The 21,508-nt window shown below is 41.0% G+C and overlaps 1 protein-coding gene across 1 annotated transcript in view; it reads left to right on the top strand.

The window, feature by feature from the left end:
• Window positions 1–21,508, top strand: part of LOC133111125 (protein kinase C-binding protein NELL1-like) — a 328,107-nt gene that overhangs the window by 79,430 nt on the left and 227,169 nt on the right. The window contains exon 3 of the mRNA XM_061221274.1: window positions 8,603–8,753. Coding sequence (XP_061077258.1) covers window positions 8,603–8,753 — 151 coding nt within the window. The remainder of the gene's footprint in view (window positions 1–8,602; window positions 8,754–21,508) is intronic.

Raw genomic sequence — 21,508 nt, 5'->3', positions numbered from 1 at the left:
CTCTGTTCCAATACTTTTGCTCACCTAAAAATTGGGTGGTCTGATACCATAGGTGCTATGTTCGAAGTCGTCATCTGTCGTCATGTGTACATAACTGAAACAGAAATTCTGAATTCTGGTCTCGTGTTTATCTTTTTATCTCAACCCCAAATGTATTCAGTGTATTTCAAAAACAAAGGATTGACCTTGCATTTCCACTACTTTTGGAGGGGACTGTAAAAATGTTATTGTGTGAGTCAAATCTGCTTTTATCATTTGGGGTTGCAACACAGGTATAACTTCGTATGATTATTAAAAAAAAGTTTGAATAGGCCACACCCACCGAGAAAACCGGTATTATGATAGATAGCGCTTTCATATAGACATTTATATATCGCTTTTCTAGACACTCAAAGTGCTTGTTGGCGAAACCCACCTCAACCACCACCAATGTGTAGCACCTACCTGGCAAAAACTGAACAGGCACATTGGGCTCTTGGGGCAAATTCCAGTAACTGCATTTCCCCAGAAGCCCCCACTCTGCAATAACTGGATACGACGATTCTTTCTGTTGGCTGATGAACAATTTTTCCCTATTGTTTATAATAGCAGTGTTCTTTACCTGAGCCGGGTCTGGCCTGTGAGTTTCTGAGCCACAGCGAGGTTTTGTCCGTGTCTTGGGCTTTGTATTTCTTTATGACCTTTAAAAGCAAGGGGAGGCTGCTACAGTGTCAGCAGCATTTTGTGATTTCCTGTCAATCAACGGCCAATTTAGCCTGTGAAAACAAGGGGCACAGACACTTCAGCCAACCAATAAGCTAAATTAACCTCTTAAGTGTCAGCCCTTTTCTTGACACAAGCTTGAAAATTACATACCCAAAATAAAATGGTTGAACCCTTTTGACTATAGGCATAATCCTGGTGTTTTCTGAAATAGGGGTTTGTTGCCCAAGTCAGAATTACTAAAAGTATTACTAAAACAAAGTTACAGAAGCTCAGACACAATGGAAGTGGAAGATTTTTTTCTCACATTTCAAAAATGTTTCTGTTTTTGAGTGGATACAGATTATTATCCTGGTGCCTGACACTAATCTTTGTCTAGGCAGTTTTCCAAAAAGGACATTTGGAGACTGCAAAAGGACACATGAAATGATATTATGAGTCTTATGACATGTAAAATACTATATTTTGCTAACTAAAGTATACAACACTTTTCATCTTAAAAAAAAGGGTTTGTGCTTTGCCGCAACAGAAACGTAATGTCATTAGCTAAAATGCTTCTCAGTCATTACTTCAATTCCATACCACTAGCCGGTTCTTGGCGGAGCTGAATTTATACTGTATTTTTTGCACACGGATGGGGATCACACATTTACTGGTTTACCAATACTAGTCAGAACACTTTCAAATGGTAACCATAGTGATTGAAAATTGCACCTGGAAATAATACTTGTAATACTTTTATATGTCTAACATCAAAAAATGTGATCAAATCAAGGTGGATTTACATTTTAGAGGAGACTGCCCTTTTTGAGCATTTCACCACAAGTATATGGATAACTTATTTCAGCATTATTTCATGGATGCTTTCAACTGAAAAAAAATCAAGGACTATTTACTTTTTTATTCATGGTTCTTGGCTTTTATTCCCCCCCCTGCAGTTCCTCTTGCCTTTAACTCTCTTATCTACACACTACATTATATTTATATATAAATATATAAATATATACATATATATATATATGTATATATATATATATATATATATATATATATATATATATATATATTATACATCATTAATGAATGATATTACACAGTACAAGAAAACAGGCAATGTATTCCCCCATCATAAGAGCTTAATTACATGTTTGTGTCATATTGTATAACAAGCCTTATATCAGACTTCCTCAAGACCCTTACTTTTTATCCCTTACCTAAAATGCCGGGAATATAGGTACAGTAGTTCTCTTTTTTTTAATGTTGTGTCTGTCTGACAGGACTGGAATCCCTTCTTCCTTTGTGTGAAAGCGAGCATTTGGCAGGCGCTGTAGTGTCACCACTGTTCCTCTGGCGTGTACTGTGAGGGATGCGCTCCCTGTAGACACCTGCAGCCCAGTTACCTGTCTAACTCAAAATGTCTTTGATTGGGGAAAAGCATGGCTATTTATAGGTTTTTGAGAAATGGTAACGTGTGAACAGCAGTGTGTGATTTCCATTAAAATGCTATGTTCTTTAAGTTACTGTTAAAAGTCAGGTGAACTCAGACTTTTCTTCTGTTGTGTATAGTGGCTGGATAGCAGGAGAATAGAGGTCGCCTACATGTCCCATTAGAACAATGCTCAGTAAATATCTACAGACCACACCGACAAGCTCCCTGAATCCTGTAAACATATCTGATGCTTCATGTAAATATCTGCTTGTGTCATGTAAATATGAAAGTAGTTCATGAAAATATCATCGTTTCATGTAAATGTCTGATGGGTTCATGTAGATATCTAATTGCTTTATCTGATTGGTTTATGTGAATTTCTGATTGGCTCATTTAAATATCTGATTGGTTCGTGTAAATATCTGCTTTGTTTATGGTAAATACTTGCTTTGTTTCTGTAAATATCTGCCGGCCAGCAGTGAGTGAGGTATTGTACCTGTGGGAGATATTCCCAGCGCTGACCAGGGCAGGCTTGTAATTGGGCACCTCAGTCATGTGCAGGCCCTGAATACACACATGCTAATGCACAGCACGGTCCGAGGGCCTCTCATTGGTCCCTCTTCACCACATCGCTCCCTTTGAGCGCTGAAATGAGAGCAGGTCCCTCCGGGCCCCGGTGATGCATCACCACACACGAGCCCCGGCCTCCCTTCCTGCCGGTGGGGGAATCACCATGGCCACGCACACCGCAAAAAGCCCCGGCTCTGCCCATTCATCACACAGCCTTCTCCCGCTTGGCCCGTCCCACGGGAGGCCTCGGACATTCGGACGAGGGGAGTATCTGTCCTCGTTTTTAATTCAAGGATCTTCTTGGGGCTGCGGGCTTGCTCATTCTATTAAGGCACTGTGTGCGTGCATGGATACGCCTCACAGTCTGGTATCTGAGATGCTCTTCTTCTTTGTGGATGTACACCACAGTCTGTTATCCGTTGAGGCACTGTCCTAGTGCATGGATGGACCCCACAGTCTGGAATCTGTTAAGGCGCTGTTCTATTTTATGGATGGACTCCACAGTCTAGTATCTCTTAAGGCACTGTCCTAGTGGATGGATGGACCCCACAGTCCCATATCTGTTAAGACACTGTTCTAGTTCACAGTCTGGTATCGAATCTGAACCGTGTCATTGCTGACTACAGCCACAGTTGTCGCTAGCGTTGCAAAAGAAAGGCAGATTTTCAGTTGACCCCAAACGACAGTGACTGGTTGATAAAACGCTCCTGGTCTGCCTGTCTGGCTGCTTGTGATCCTGCTCCATGTCATGTCTCAGGGAGCCGAACTGGCAGGCTGTGGTGCTGAGAGAACAGGTGGCTTTTTGGGACTCTTGTCTGTGCTCTCTGGAATCGATAGCGGAGGTTGCAGCGACTAATGTGATTAGGCTTTCCAAATTGTGAGAAAAGGCACTACAAGAAAGCTTAGAAGCAGATGGGTTCTTGGGGAATGTTTCTGTTTGCTCAGTGAGACCAGATAGTTTTACCCTCTCAAACTGCAGTCCTGGAGGGCAGCAGTCTCTGCTGGATCTTTGTGATTTCCTTTCAATCGGCAGCCACTTTTGGAATCGGAAGCAAGGTGTAAAGACTCTTTTGGAAATCGACGACTTTAACTACATAAGTGCCAGAATAAATGAAAAACCAGAGGACACTGCGGCTCCAGGACCGTAGTTTGAGATCCCTGCTCTAGGACAGTGCTGGTGGAGCAGGAGCTGGTGCATTGCTAGCTGTGTTTGGGAAAGAGCATGCGCTGTACCAGCTCCACTGCATCGCACAGTCTCTGGTGTAGTGTGGTGTAGGTGTGGGGAGGGTGTACATCTGTACTGGCCCCCCAGCGGTGGAGCCCACTCCTGTCACGACAACAGATCTTTGTCTTCAGCTGCAGACCGGAGGCCCACCTCTTCAGACCGCATCTCTGTTCCCCTGCCATCTCCACCCCCTCACACCCCTGTGTTCTGTACCAGTTAGGTTGTGGTATTTTTATTTTATCATGTTTGGATGTTCTTGTTGCAGCTTGTAATCTCTGTGTATTCAGGAATCGTGTTTTGGTTCTTGATTGATGTGGTTAATTTGCATTAGTCCTTTAGTGACGTTGCATACTTACTCAGCACCATTAACTTGTATAAATCAGGGGAAAGTGCTTATGTTCTCCATAGCCTGTCCATTGTAAGAACATCTATTAAATTAATTTAATGGGGTGACATGGAGTGACTGGGAAATTCCACCACTAGGGACAAAGAGGTGAGCCTTTTTAAGGTGCACATGATGCCTCATGCTTATTGGTGGGGGAGGTTTGGGGTATGTTGCTAGGCAGCCAGCATCAGCCAGTTAAAACCTGCCATGCTTGAAGGGGACAGGTGCAAGGAACCATCCAGCTGTGTAACCTGCGGCAGGAGAAGGCAGAACCAGCCTACCCACCCTCGCCTGGGGACCAGGAAGTGTTCAGCCTGTAGATTCACCAATATGCAGAGTTTATGTGACTCAGTGAATATATTAACTGAAAACTATTGATGGGTATTGAAGGTATCCACAAATTGAAGTTAAAAATTGTCTGGGGGGAAGATAAGCAAAACAAAACAATTCACTAAAGGTTTTTCTTTTCAAGTTGAAGCTTGCTTGGAGGTTCATGGGAACCTGTAGTTGAGGCTGTAGCTCTCAAGCAAGTCAGATGAAGGCCACACCCATGTTGTGCTGATTGATAGCTGTGTCAGGGGCGCATACCTGCATGCAGTGCTGCCGGGGTCCCTGGGCCTGAAGGCCTCTCTGCCTGAACAGGGATCCTAAAACTGCCGCATTGGGGCCAAACCTGAAGGAAATGAGTGTTGGCAAAAAAAATAGCTTCTTTGTGCCAGTTTGGCACCTGTGTGCAGATTTGTCTGTCTCAGTCCTGTCCTATAAACTCCCGTGACAGCGTGGTTAGCAGAGCTGACAGCAGCCAAAGAGGGGAGGTCATTTCTGCTTCTATACCACCATTCCAGAAACAGTTGCTTATTGGATAATAATCTTTTTTTTTTTGTTCTGGGCCATGCAGTTAATGTAGGTTTGGAAAAGTAATTTTTGATTCTGCTTTGGGCTATCTGTTGCATCAAATTGATTCAAGGCGGCATTTTTGTGGTTATCTTCAAAGGGCAAGTTCAGGAGTGGCAGGTTGGGGCTCTGAGGTTTTGTTCACTATTTGGTTCAGGAAAGGTGATGTGACTGTTTGATTGTAAATAGAGGAGGGAAACTGTGAAGAACTGATTTGACAACCCGTTTGCCCCAAAATGCTGGAACGTGAATTAAATCTCCAATTCTATGGTCTGTGTGACAGAGGGCTCTGTCCCGGCTCTCAAATGCTTTAACTTGACAAACAGACAATGTTTTATTTTCGGTTTTCCCTAATTTACAGTTTTCCCGTTTACAATAACGCATGAACTTCGGTGCACACCCGAAGTTAGTTGCTGGTTTCCCTAGTTCAAACACATAAACATATCCACACCAAATACGCCTCTAACAGTGTGTAACCATAGCACACACACACATGATAAATGTGTGTTAAATGTAAATATTTATTGTATTTATTGTTTGTTTAACGCGCTGTATTTAAGTGGACTGGACTGTCTTCCCTTCTCCATTGTCTCCATGTTGTTTGTCTGTTTCACTGAAGCCGAATGCTTCCGGCAGCAGGACTAACACAAGGACCCAAACAGAACCATGGCAACTCAGGCTGGCTAAGTAGCGCCTGTCTCGAGTTGCACATGCGCGGTTCTGTTAGTATTGGGTCAAACCAACGACAATTGGTTTTATTTCTAAGCTGAAAATAATTCTGCCCAAAAGGGAAATTTCAACCTAACCATTTGAAGGGTTTAGTGATTTATCTTAGGAACATGTGTTTTGCCATTGCCACTGCAGGTGTACGGGATTGCATGCTGAGGGTAATGGTTGGTAAGTTCTGGGGGAGTGGCCTGATGTATAAAAGAGCCCCATTTCCATTCCATTGAGAGAGAGAGGGAGGAACAACATATAACAGAATATAGCTGTGGTTGATTTGTGTAATGATTGTAGTTTGTTGCCTTTGTAAATATATATTTTTCATATTCTCACTGTATATATTTTATTACACTTATTTCACCTTTTGGTCACTTTTTGCACCGGACTTGGATTTTGACTTGGTGTAAATTAACGCACTGTAAATAAACATCTTGCACTGAAGTGCTACTGCGGCAGAGCCATTCTTTTTTCTGTGGAGCCTAAACAAAGCCAGCTCGGTACGTCTTATACCACAGTCTGGATTCAGTCAACCTTGTACAATAAAGAACAGCCTTATCCGTCTATCCAAACACTGTGGCCAAGATTTCATTGATTTGTCCTCACCAATGTCGCAAATGTTTTTATTTAGAAGCACAGTGTGATGGGGCTATTTCTGCTAATGCTATGCTGGCTAAACTGCTCTAGTTTAGGTAAAATTAAAATTTATTTTTAAATGGTGAATCTTAATTTTAAAAGATTCATGAAATTGTCTGCCAACCAGAGAACTGGAGGGTGTGTAAAGTGAACTGGGGTGAATATAAACAATTAACTAGAAATCATATTTTACATTCAAGCAAAATTGCCTATGTGCTATATATGTTATTCACCTCATATTTTAAACATAATTTCCCATGAGGACAGCACAGCATGCACAAACATCATATTTCTGATGATAAATACCTAATACTGCTTTTACATGGAAAATGGGCTATTGATGGTGAACCTTTTCTGCCCTCAATGTACTTTCTTCAAGCAACCAACAAGAATATTGAAGTTTAAGCAGTGCAGTCTGTCCTCAAGCACTTTGGATTTGAAATGAAACTATGAATATTAGGAAAATGAATTGCAGACTGTCACCTTTAATTTAAGGGTATTTTGTCTCATTCTGTCAACATTTTGTCCCTGGTTCTGTGTACTCTACCAGACATGACCGAGCATTTGCTTGACACCACTGAATTAAAATGAGTAATTTACAGTGCTGTGGGCTGATCCAGGATCAACCTGCCCGACACCAGGGTTGCATTAAAATGAGTACTTTACAGTGCTGTCGACTGATCCAGAGTCAGTCTGCCCGACACCCCGGCTGCATTCTGACCCTCCGTTTGTTTATTTTCTGGAGGAAGTCTCTGTCTGGCTCCCTTATAACCCAAATCACTCTGCTCTGCTGCAGCTGCTCCTAGGGGTCAAAGGGCAGCCAAGGGGATGCTGGGATAGACTTCTCTCTCAGTGGAGTGATCAGCGTGTTGCGAACAGTGTTATTATTTTCAGCTGCTCTCTCAGAGAGCTGCTAATTGCTCTCTGTAGTGCTTCTGTTCTCTTCTAATGTAACTACTGAGAAAGAACAAGAGGAAATTGTCTGTTTATATGATTTCAAAATCATTAATATGATTCTTTGATATAATTGAATAGAAATGAATTACATTGTACTTGTTTACAGTAAATTACTTAAAATAAGGAAGCAAAGCATACATTTTGGAACACTAAATCATACAACATACAATTAATCAGCATTAAAATGAAGGTGCACACATGTAAACAGGTAGGTAGCTGAAAGGTGTGGAGGCCATCAAATGATCTCTGAACACACTGTCACACACCTGGAGCTGTGATCTCTGAACACACTGTCCCATAACGAGCCGTGATCTGTGATCACTGAACACACTGTCCCATAACGAGCCGTGATCTGTGATCTCTGAACACACTGTCCCATAACGAGCCGTGATCTGTGATCACTGAACACACTGTCCCATAACGAGCCGTGATCTGTGATCTCTGAACACACTGTCCCATAAAGAGCCGTGATCTGTGATCTCTGAACACACTGTCCCATAAAGAGCTGTGATCTCTGAACACGCTGTCACATAACAAGCCCATACATGCCCACACATACACACACATGCACACTAACACACATGCCTACGCACACACACACATTTGCACACACACACGCCCACGCACATACATTAGGTCCTCTCTTCAGTGTACCTGGCCTGATTGATGTGTACTGTATGGCCTGGAGGGTAGATAACCCTCACTTCTTCTCCTGTTGTGCTGGGGGGCTTAGAGGGTGTAAAATAGTCACTGTTAGTATGATGTTGAGGTTGGATAACCTTCACTGCTTCTCCAGTAGTACTTGTGGACTATATAGTGGAAATCACTGGTTCTCCAACATCTCATGTAGGCTACGCTGGTCTACCTGAAACTTATTTAAATACTGGCCTATAGACTGTAAAAAAAATTATGAAACTCTGGGTGGGAACAAACAAAATTGAGGTTATTTTGTCATTGTAATATAAATGAGTTTTGTTTGCCTGGTATTGTAAACTGCTGGATTGAACAGGTCTTTAGGGAATTCTCAAATGAGATGTCATCTGCCACTGACCCCTCATGTCTGTCCTTTCCTTCACTCTTTCAGATGTACAGAGAGCTGTTCACGCTCCAGCTCAGATGACGGACAAGGTGGTTCAGCTCTTCAAGAACAAAAGCGAATTCACCTTCCTGGTCTCTGTCCAACAGAGGGTGGCAACATCGGGGGTCATTCTGTCCATCCACGAGTCTGAGCACAGGTAAGCTCTTTGTAGAGAGCTGCTCAAACTCCTCCTTTAAAGAGCAACTGTGTGACTGTTGTAGAGAGCTACTCAAACTCTCCTCATGTTTAAGAGCATCTGCGTGACTAGCGCAGCCTTCAGCTCGCTGAAGAATCAAGACCTCATTAACGTGAAAGCAATTCACTTGAGTGCTTCATCCCTTTTGAGAAAAGATCAATTCCACATCATTTAAGGTAATGTGCGCGATGTGTAAATGGCACAAGCAATAAATGCTCCAAACGTGCATTTCCTGAGCGTATTCGCCATTTGTTTCTTGAACCAAAGCACTAGGTGGTTGACTAAATTGTGGCTGTTTGGTGTCCTTAATTTTATGCAGAAAAGTGCATATTCAGTTGGGGTGTGATGCTCAAGGAAATAAGTACTTTCTGGCACATTCTTAAACACTGAGAAAGAAATGTCATCGGAAAATAGGACATTTTTTGGTCTGACGAAACCATTAGCATATTTGCTATTCAGTAAATTTGCTACTCTAAATAATTCATATTTGCTTTACTTCTGTGGTGCTTGGGCTTGGGAGCTTGGGGAACTAATTTTGAAAGCTTGCTAACTGGTGACAGTTTGTTTCCCCTCAGCTCAGCCAACACTTTATACATGGTTTTGATATTGTCTTTAAAATAACTTGAATCTAATGTTTTAGAGTTCTGCAAATCATGAAAAGTATATTTTCTTTTAAAACAATGAATAAATGTTTTCTGGTGGAACATTAAACCCAGTGGGAAAGGGCTTGACATGTCCTGAGGTTCTGTGTGATTTAAACCCAGAGAACATTCTCTGTGACACCTTTATCAAGGTCTGCTGCCAGAAGGCAGGGTTGAGGCACTCAATGGAGTGCTTGAGTAAATGCATGGGTGAATCAGCTTGCCATCGCTTTGAGGAAATCATAAAGTCCCACCCCTAATTCAGAGTGCTGTGGGAGTCCATTTTAAGTCAGAGCAGTGTGAACGAGTTTTCCATAAACCAAACATTTTGAGGCATTTGCTGGATCGTTCTGTGCTGTGAGTCGTGGAGACAGGTTGTTTGCTGGTTTTTCTGTTTGAAAGAGCTAACGCCCACACAGGCTGTGGTTTGCCGTGAAGAGGGAGGTGGTGCTCTTCCAGGCTCAAAGCTTCCAGTGCTAAAAGAAAGAAACAATCTTTTGTTGGTGGCAAGTGAAGCCGAAGTGCAGGAGCAGTTTGGGCAGGGGTCATCATTCCGGAAGGAAAGGTTAAGTGGTGGTCTGGGTCGAGTGCAAGAGAGTAAATTGTGTTCGTTTCTTATCAGGTATTCTGATTGGCCCTTGAGAGAAGAGGGCTGCTGGCTTGTGGCCACCCCGCTCACATGGCAACAGGCCGCTCCCCTTAGTTACAACATCGCCCTCATGGGACACCAGCTGCAAGTTCCCAGGTAATCTGGCTAAATATACTCGGATAAATATACTGAACCACTACGGAGCCAAACTGAAGCACAGCAAAATCTCCACCCTACCTTCATTTCTGATATTACTGATAAACAGTATCCCACTATTAAACAAAAGAAAGTTTGCATGTTCTGCCCGTGTTTGCGTGGGTTTCCTCCGGGTACTCCGGTTTCCTCCCACAGTCCAAAGACATGCAGGTTAGGCTGATTGGAGAGTCTAAATTGCCCGTGGGTATGAATGTGTGAGTGAATGGTGTATGTGCCCTGTGATTGACAGGCGACCTGTCCAGGGTGTATTGCTGCCTTTTGCCCAATGTATGCTGGGATAGGCTCCAGCCCCCCTGCGACACTGTTCAGGATAAGCGGGTTAAGATAATGGATGGATGAATGAATATTATCTGTTGTAAAATGTCTCCCATTTCTACTGGGGGATGAAAATGAAATTTCAGCCTACTGTCCATAGCATCCCTCATAAAGTGAGAGTGTTGAAGATGTGAAAATAGAAATAATCTTTTTTTTCTCTTATTGAGTGCATTTTTTCTTAATAGTCTATGCTGACCATTACATTACATTATGTGGCATTTAGCAGATGCTCTTATCCAGAGCGACGTACAACCAATTGATGTTAAAGTATAACATTGGTATTAGGGAGGATAACTTCTTGTGAAGTGAACTGTTTCTGCTTTATTCAGTTAATTGTCACGTGGTTTCGCACATGGATACTCTCAAACATGACAGTGGCTGCCCTCAGTATTTATAAGAGATTGGAGATTAGGAGAAAGCACAACTAAACTGTAAACCACTTTTATTTGAATTAACAAACTAATCAGAGATCCTCGCAGATGACATCCCTGTAAATCCATTGTTCAATTACCTAGAGCGCACTTGCACAAACAGGTCTATTATTTGGAGCAGGGAACGTACTACATTCCTGAACCTGAATAGCTTAAATCATCTATGGCAGTATAAATGGACTGCATGAATAAAGTTTGGCTCTAAATGGTTGGCATTTATATAGCGCCATTATCCAAAGCGCGGTACAATTGATGCTTCTCATTCACCCATTCACACTCACACTCACACTCACACTCCAATGGCAATTGGCTGCCATGCAAGGAACCAACTCATCAGGAGCATTTGGGGGTTAGGTGTCTTGCTCAGGGACACTTCGACACAGCCCAGGCGGGGGATCAAACCGGCAACCCTCCAACTGCCAGATAACTGCTCTTACTGCCTGAGCCATGTCGGCTCTATGACATGCTCTGTTACTATGTGTCCACTATTCCCAGAAATATTTACTCTTCCCACACATTTCCACTCTTCCCACACATATCCACTCTTCTCACACATATTTACTATTCCCACAAATATCCACTATTCTCACACATATTTACAATTCCATTACATTACATTATTGGCATTTGGCAGACGCTCTTATCCAGAGCGACGTACAACAAAGTGCATACCCATAATCAGGGATAAGTGCACTGAAAGACCCTAGAGGGAAGTACAATTTCAACTGCTACCTGTACAACAAAGATAAGGACGAGGGCCAATTTTTATTTTTTTATTTCAAAGAAACAAACAAACAGAGCAAAAGTGACCAAAGTTAACTATCCAAACACTGCTTACCTAGCCAACTAAAAATACCGATACACAAAGCAAGTCACAGAAAGACAACAATTAAGGTTCACAGGGAGGTAGAGAGGGATGGGGAGAGGTGCTGCTTGAAGAATTCCCACACATATTCACTATTCCCACACATATCCACTCTTCCCACAAATATCTACAATTAGTTATCAGGGCAAGGACAGCTCCATGGCAGGGGTGCAATTATTAATTGTCCACTTTTGTCAATCAATGTAATACATTGGCAAGATTTTACTTTTTCAAATACATACTTTTGGATTTTCTCAGAACTGTTACACCACCATGCTCCACAGTGTATCGACAAACTACTGTTTCTCTGCCTCCTTTCGTGTCTGAAGATTTCAAAATGTTGCCTGTTTTATTGGGGAAAAATGAAACCAAAATCAGAAATGATAGCTGGTAGTTTGACACATCCCAGCTGAGAATACCCAGCAGAGTTTAGACTCGTCACTCCTCCCGGTGGGAGCTTTGCGAATCTCTGATAGTTTGTGTATTTATCTTGCTTCCTCTTAGGTCTCCCATACTGTTGGTGGAGCCAAGGAGCATGTTGTAGTTGAGTCAATATTACTGTATGTTTGCTATTAGTGTGTGGTGTTCACAGAGACTAAATGCATGGTCGTGGGAGACAGGACTTGCCGACCACCCAGGGGTCTGTGTTGAATAACCCTTGGTGCAGTAGATGCTTTTAGTTGCCACCTTTGTAAGTCTCCAGCACGGTCTGTTGAGGCTAGGTGAGCATCTGGTGAATATCTGTGGATGCTGACTTTCCTAAAGTCAAGTGGTGTACATGTAGTATCGCCCCTCAGTAAGCTCGAAGTTCTGTGACTGTTTGTGTACACTTCCTACCTTTAGTATTCCTGCTTCATCATTTGAATTAGAGGGTTAATGTCTTTTGTGTATTCCCATCTATTTTTACGTAATCCTGTTTTGTCAGGGAAATTAGAGTGTTAATGTTTTTTGTGTATTCTAGTGTTAGTGTTAGTAATCTTGCATTGTCAGTGGAGCCGAGATGCTCACTGTCTTCGTTTTCTTCTTACCGCATGTCTGTTATTATATTAGGTCACTTTTTTGGTTGGCTAAGTGCCGGGGAATTATTTATTCCCTTTCTCCCTTTCCCCTTCCACCTCTGGGGTGTATCCCTAGTCTCAGGGAATGCCCCAGAAAATATTAGAGCTTATCTCTACGTCTTCGTGGTAACTTTTAGAACCCAACTCGGGACCCATATGGTCCTCTGACCTCTGAGAGAGTCCATTGAGTCAAAATTCCAATTCAGGTTTTGGGTAGGTGCTTTCCCTTTTAGAAACAGTGCATCATCATATAATTAAAAAAACACTTGACATTGGACACCCAAATTTAATGAATAGTGTTTGGTATACATTCTCATGTTAAAAACATTTTTTCAAGTGAGTAACCATGAAGCTGATATGTTTGTGGAATTAACAGTATGTAATATACACTCATTTTCTGGTTGGTATTGGCTTTGATGCTGGATTGATAATGTTCTTGTTCCGTGTTCATGTTAAAAGCTGTTGAAATTTTGCCTCCTGTAGCCTAGATGATTGGTGGAGAAGGGACAAGAGGCGCTGCGCGTCTGGCTGAATTTGAATATGGGCCGAACATTGCAGGGGCAGATACGGTTTTTCCAGATATGGGGCGGGGGGACGTGGACCCTGTGTAAATGACGCTTATGGCCAATAGAGACCCTGGATGCTAAATTCTGTAGAAATAGCCTATACCAAAAACATATACCCAACATAGCTTGTGGTCCAATTTGAGGCACTCAAATCCCAAGAGCTCAGCCCTAAAACCAGTCCGCTCTGTCAGCTGGTCCTGGTATTATACCATTGGGCCCTAAAAATATTTTAAAAAGAGAATTTGAAATAATACATCTTAATCTTTAGAGATGTATACAGCACCAATTCAAGCAAAATATGTGACCATCTGCCATAGTCTGGCAATGAGACGATGTTCATATAAAAGCGAATGATAACAAGTGAAACCTGCATTGTGTTAATACATTTAAGGAACTGGAACGCGTTGAACTACCTAATTAGGAGCTAACTGAGTCACTTAATTTGTAACTGTTTTTATGTAATAGTTATATTAGATAATGTAGCACAATATGTACAATGTGAAAATAGGATTTATTTTCTTCATGCAATGCATAGCTATTTCAGACATAATATGTCTTAAGACGGTAAATAGTTTATCTAAGCATGAAAGCACCTAATTAAGAAATATTAACAGATTATTACAATTCTGGGAATGCAAATGGTTGGAACAAAAGGCAGTATACAGCAGTTCTGCCCTCATCTACCCTCGCCCACACTATGAGGTATTATTTTTTCTCTTAATCATTTCTTAAAATGAATTCACTCAAATATTATTTTCTGAATTTTTCTACCTTTCTTGTTATTCTTAATGCCATCAATAGAATATAGGCCCCCTGCTGATTGAATTATATTTAACGCACACACACATACATGTTCTATGCCTTTGTCATCACCAACAGTTCAGTAATAGGCCTATTCAAAACAAATGTATGTTTTATTCTGTTTCCAAGCTGCATAGATGTATTCTATGTTAGTTTTATTATTTGGTTATATTCATAGCCTATACTGTCTGCACACCATGACAATAAAGCTAATTTAACTGAGAAATAAATAAATCCATAGATAGGGATTTTGAGAGATGGAGGCAGGTTCTGTGTCTATACTGGAAAACAATGAAAAGGTCAGGGATGGAAGCATGCAGTACTCTGTTTTTCTAGAGAATGGTCTGTTGCTTTATCAGGCCAGGAGGTCAGGAAGTTCCAGAACATGATTGTGATCAGTAAAATGTAAAAATTACTACTACTGCAAGGACAAGCAAAATGGCATTGTTCCCTAAAAAATCACACACATACACACGCAAATGTACACACATACACTTCAGGTATGCAGTCATGTCACCGTTCAACCTCATAACTTTTATTTTCTCTCTCACACCAGCTAACACACCCACGCACCCAAAAGCATACTGTATCATACGGTCTGGGAGTGGGAGTGGGACTATTTTGGTTTTCCAGCTGTGTTTTATTACCTATAGAGTGAGAGAGACCACAAGTTCAAACACTCAGACACACACATGCATAAATAAGGAAACAAAAATCCTCATGGGTTCCAGGCAAAAATAAGAAAATAAGAGAAATAAGAAAATAAAAAGAAATAAGTCAAAACATGGTGGATTCTGTTACATTTACATTTTACATGTTAGTCATTTGGCTAATCCAAAGCGATTTACAAGTGCATAGGATCTTCCACAAGTTAAAGCAACACCGTGTCACAGTAAAGTCTGTGTCTACACAGTGTTACCATACGAGACAGTGGCTGAATAATATGTACTGGCTGTACTGGATGATTTTTAACCCATATTTGACTAAATACAAAACAAAAGGATATTGGGAAAAATTACAACAAGTGGTCATTCTGTTCGGAAGAAAGAAACCCTTTGTGGCTAATGACTGAAAAGTACTATGGGAATATAAACCCACACTGTAGCCTGCTGCATACATTGGCCAGTATGAAGATTTCCAACAGATTTGTGATCAGCTCAACAAAGTAAACCACCATATATCAATAATAAATTCATGAATTAATTAAAATGTGCAAATAGTTAAAGTAGATGCCTTATCAGTTTTTTAGAAGAATGTGGAAACATTTTTAAAAGGAGAAACCCCACGTGGTCACTTAATTGAGAGAAACGACTCTCCTCCCAGCACTTGTCCTTTGACACGGTGGTCCTTGTAAGACATTAAGCTGTCTCTCCCTGTAGCACTTGTCCTTTGACATAGTGGTCTTTGTAAGGCATTAAGCTGTCTCTCCCTGCATTTGCTCCTCTTGGTGTTCATTGTGAACGATATTGATTTGCAGGTGTAGGTGTGGGTCCCTCATTATTGGTATTGTGCTCCATGAAACCAAAAATCCTGGGGTAAGTACATTGGTCTTTGAACTCTGACTTAACCCAGAAGAAAATTTCCCCATGATCAAAGCATAATTTCTCTATGTAAAAAATTACACAGTCTCTGTCACAATCTGTGATTTAAGCTGCCATTTTATATCACATTTCTCTGTTAAGTGACACTGGGTCCACTGAATTCCAATGCCTCTTTCCAACCAAAATAATAATTTTGTGAACAAAAAGCTAACACCGCTGCCCATCACCACAATCGGTTATGTTGGAGCCCTAAAATAAATTTAAAGCAACCACTTGAATGGTTGAACACCATAAATAAAGATATTTACAGTAACTGTACAAAGTAGAAAAGTGTATAATCAAGTGTATAACACTTGAATCAGAATTTAAATTGTGGATTTCTTTCCAAAGATAAAAAATTACTTAATATGATGCTGAGATTTTGTAATAGTTTATTCATTTTAACTATTTACTTTTTTCTTATTATCACATGTAGCTTACCAGTTAAAAGAACAACAAACAGATTAAATTTGCACATTTAAAACATTTTTTTTTCTTACCCTTTATTCAATCAAATCCTTACATTTTCCATTCCAATTTCTGTTCTACTGCGCATTCCTTCCCATGCTCTGTCATTACTCAAAACATTACACACCCGCTCTTCAGCTCCACAAAACCTTCCTCACATCTTATTGGGGGACCCAAATCAGTGTAACAGCCAGCCTGTGATCCCCTCAGCAGCCTGAAGTGCCAACACTTTCTCCGTCAGGAGATGACGGATACGACGTACATTAAGGACATATGTGTGGAGCAAGGGTGAGATGGTTATCAAGAGTCATCAAGAGTGGGTTTATGGGAGGAGGATACTACAAAGTCCTTAACGATCAGTGAGAGGTCAATTGTTAGAGAGGACTTAGCAGGGATGTAGAGAAGCTCAGTCAGTAAGCTTCAGGTGGTGGGAAGTCATCCATGCAGAGATATCAGCCAAGCAGGCAGAGTGGTGTGTGTGACCTGCATATTGGGAGAGCAAGAAAGAAAGAAAGAGTTGAGTGTCATCGGCATTAGAGTGGTAAGAAATACCATGGGAAGAGATAACAGAACCTAGAGACATGGTGTATAGAGAGGAGAGGAGAGGACCAAGAACTGTGCCCTGCTTTGTGGCACTGCCATCATCAAATGCATTCAGCCAAAGATGATGTGTGAAAATTGAGATGGTCCACTTGCTCCCAAAATAACCCCTATCAGTTAACCCATCAAGTATTCTGGGAAGATAGCCTGAAACAATAGATAGCTTCCTTACAGCTTTTAGAAGCTGGTGTAACCAGGAGTTACCTTTTATGGTTTTGAAATCTTGGTTGGTCTGGGCAAACATCAAGCAAGCAGCGTAGGTAGGAAGGTAGAGGAGTTTTGAATGTTGTTTGATGGATTATTTGCTTATGACTTAATTTGCATGTTTTTTTGGGAAATTATTTTATTACGGATGACATTTCAAAATATGGAGTATGAGGTGGCGGATGCAGTTGAAAAGAAAAGGAAAAAGGGAACTGAAAAGAAAATGAGGAAGGGATATTTGTAATGGGAATGAAAGTGAATGTAACTGGTTAGGAAGAGAAGAACGTCTTTAGCGGCAGTCATGAACTGAATTTCCAAAGGAAATTGGTGAAGCGAAAGCAGTAAGGGTGTCAAGGGGAGGCATTGTGATTGTAGAATGTAAGACAATTAAACGGTGGAATAAGGCTCTAAAAATAAAGGAATTTTGGTCTGAATTGGTCAACCAGCTACCAGCTATGTACCAGATGTGCTGCTATGCTAATATTAAATTTCCTTTGGACTGATTATATATGGCAACAATTGTGAAACACATAGAGGGAATGTCATCCCAAGGCACACAACAAAATGTTACATTCATGTAAAATATAGAACAAAAGTGGTGTTTTACTGAAGTACCAGAGTGCAAGATTATATAATTTCTATGACATCGCAGTGGTGAAGGGCTCCATTATTTGCCAAGAGCTGGCTCTGGAGAAACTGCACACTCCCCTGACCCAGAAGACGTTCAGGGAGGTCCTCTGCACCAGCCTATGTGGGGATGGATGGCAGCGCACAGCAGGGGGAAGATCAGGAGGTGGCAACACTGTCGTTCTTGTGATGTCCCTCTCTCTAGTGTGGCAGACTGCATCTGCTTCACAGAGTGGCATGACCTTCAGAGGAGACATGCCCAGTGAAGGACTGAGCATGCAGCCCTGTGTCTCATGTAGTATTTTTCTTTTCACCTTTCACTGTAAATTTTTTATGCCTCCTAAAGTCCAACCCATTGTCCTCACGCTAGGAGATGGTAACAACACATTGTCTTCTTACAGGTTGATATTATCCGTGGCATTTATTTTGTTAACCTCAAATACTTATTGTGATGAGTAACTGTTTGCTAACAGGGTTCTGGTGGAAAAATGACATATATAAATATTTGATGACATATAAAAATATTTTCTTCTTGTTTGGGGGGGTTTTGGGTAGGTGTTTGGACCCCTTGATATTTTTAGACCCTATGCTGTTGAAAATATTGTCACATTCTGTGTTGCTCCCTGTTTAGCGTTTTCTGTTTCATGGCATGCACTTCTACGTTATTGCCTGTTCCGTAGTTCTCGCCTCATTCATTCGTCTCACTTGTGTTTCATTGCCGTTGTCACACCCTGTGTTGCGTTCTATTTGGCTTTATCTGTTTCATGTCATGTTTTGTGTGAAGTCCCGCTCCGTACCCCTCACTCCATTCATTCATTTCACCTGTGTGTAATTTCCTCATTTCCGTTCTCACACCTGATTGTCATTTCAGTTTAGTTACTTGTGTGTATATACTTGTATGTCTGCTAGATTGTTTTTGGTCTTCTGCATTCTTTCAAGAGTTTACCTAATTGTCTACTCCATGCCTCGACCTGTTTCTGGATATGTAGACTTCTGATTTCTGAACGCCAATTTTGTGCCTTAAACCTCTTGGATTGTTATTCTCTGTATGAACCCTTCGCCTGTGACCACAACCACGCCATTGCCAGTCTTCAATGTGATTGTTTGCCGTTGATTGAACTCCAGATTAAATAATCTGTTCTGCCTACTTCCTGGTTGCATCTGGTTTCTCTGTTCGCCAGCCTGATGAATGTAGTAATTCCCACTTGGAAACTATGTCAAAGCGAGTTTCATGAGTCAAAACAACAAAAAGTGGTCAGAAAATACGGCAGGCTACACTGCTTACATTTTGCTTCATAGATCTTTAGTAGTTCTATATATCATCCTCAGATTTTGTAAACATGTATAGGTTTACCTCCTACCCATTCATAGTATTTAATTGCAAAATAAAGCATATACTTTATTTATATTTAAATGATAAAAAATAAACTAAATTAAGTCCAGGTCCCTGTGCTGCTCATCTTCTGAAGTGATAAAGCCTCAAATTCAAACACTGAAAAATGTATGAGGGTTGCTCGATCTTGAGGGTTGCTTGCAGATTTTTTTTTTATGTAACCTGTTCCAGTTCAAACATTTGGCAGACACTCTTATGCAGAGAGATGTACAGTAGTGTTACTCTTAGGAATAGAAAAATGCAGGATCACATTTATATCAAATGTAATATAAACCTAACAAACAACAATTTTGAAGGCAACAAGATGGTATTGTAAAACAGATTCTGACACCTTTATAAAAAATAAAGGTTATCTAGAGGGGGTCGGGGGACCCATGATGCAGTTCTCAGAGATTGAAATCCAGGAAGTAAAAGCCCTATGATGTGTTCCACCCATTAAGACAGTTGATTTCTATGATCCGTTATACCTCCTGGTTGAACAGTTGTGCTAAATGTGTCCCAGACGTCCTGATGTAGTAGAACATAGCGACCTGGGTTCTGATGATCTCTTGAAAGTATCCTGGAGCTGTCCCTTTATCTGCCTGATAGGCTGGCAGCAAGGTTTTTTTATTATTATTTGAGGCGAGGCGATACAGAATCCACATTTCTCTTTTTTTTTTTTCCCAAACACAGTTTGTTGAAGTCATTTTGGTGATATTTGAACAAAAACATTTATTTGTGAAAGTTGAGGACACATTTTCTGCAGTGCAGCCCTCAGAAAACCACTTTTATGTATTATTTTGTTCAGTGAGTTAACTTGTAGTATTGCATGTATGTATAATCTCAGCAGTGAAATTAATATGAAGTTAAAATGCTGGGATCTAATGCTAATATGAATAAAGTATCTTAGAAAAATTCTAGTTGTATAAATAAAGTTTATAGTTCTTCTATTAGAGTCCTCCTTGCACACTTTTCCTACTCTTGTTTTGGTTTACTTCCCCCATTAACAGCAATCTGTAGCCAATCAATGGCCCAAAAACAGAATGAAGAACATCCCTGTCAGTCTGGGTTAATGTGCCTGAAACCGGGTTTCCGAAAAACTACACAGGGGACAAATGAAAGCATGTGTGTTTAATTACACCGTAAATATCGGCGTTAAGGGGCATCACTCCTCTTCTGGCTTCGCCTTCAAAGCAAGGCACGCTCTGAGTTCTCTTAGCTGGGGAGATTAAAGCCACAATACGGCTACACACACCGTTAATCCGCCGGCTCTCATGGGGAAGAGAAACTGCAGGAGCTGCAGTTCAGAGGGAAATATCGGCCAGCGCCTGTGGGTATCAGGTTTCCAGGGGTAAGCAGAGCAGAAGGTGAGCGTCTTCCATGGAGCCATTTTGGCTGCACCGACGGCTTAGGTAGTACTTCATATGCGACGGGTCTCACCAGAGGAATGACCCCCGCACAACCCATCCATTTTGTTTTCGATTGACCAATCAACATAGAAAATTGTTTTCTTTTTTTCACACAATGGATGGAGCACATTTCCCAGAGAGAATTATAATTATAATTATATAAATTCTAAACCATAAAACTTTTCACAAAAAGGTGAAAACTGGGTTTTCAACAAGAGGTCTGCGGACTCTCCAAAACTTGTTATGCAATGGCTGTATACAGTCCCCTCCAAATAAAATTGCTTTGTTTTTGCTATTCACTGAAGACAATTTGAGGTCAAAAGATGTACATGAGATGACAGATCCAAATTTAAACTTTTATTTCCTGGTAGTTTTATCTGGATTTGTTAAACAACTTAAAATATATCACCTTTCATATCAGACCACCCAATTTTTAGGTGAGCAAGTATTGGACCATGTGACTAACAGGTGTTTCTTGTTGCCCAAATGTGTCCTGTTAGATAGATTAATTAAACAATACATAGTTCTGAATGTCTCTTGGTTTTTGCCTTGGGTTTTGCCTGTGAGGACTACATTTGTGTTAGAAAAGATCAACCAACATGAAGACAGAGAGCTGTCTTTGGGAGAGAATTTTGCCATTTTGAAGCTTAGAAAAGAGGGGAAATCCATTGCATAAGCATTGCGGATAGCTTGTACAGCAACTTGGAATGTCCTGAAAAAGAAAGAACAGACATTCAACAGGTCGAACAAGGAAAACAACAGCTGTTGATGACAGAAACAGTGTGAGAGCTGTGAAGAGTCAGTGACATCACAAACAATCTCCACAGGGCAGTCAGTGACATCACAAACAATCTCCACAGGGCAGGGGTGAAGGTATCTCAATCAACCTTTCAAAGAAGACTTTGAGAGAATCACTATGGAGGCTATACCATAAGATGCAAACCACTTATCAGCAGTAAGAATCGGCAAGATTA

This window comes from Conger conger, chromosome 15 (assembly GCF_963514075.1).
Source record: "Conger conger chromosome 15, fConCon1.1, whole genome shotgun sequence".
In the NCBI taxonomy this organism is placed as follows: Eukaryota; Metazoa; Chordata; class Actinopteri; order Anguilliformes; family Congridae; genus Conger; species Conger conger.
Note: the sequence above shows the minus strand (reverse complement) of the source record. Positions and strands in the feature narration are given on the sequence as shown.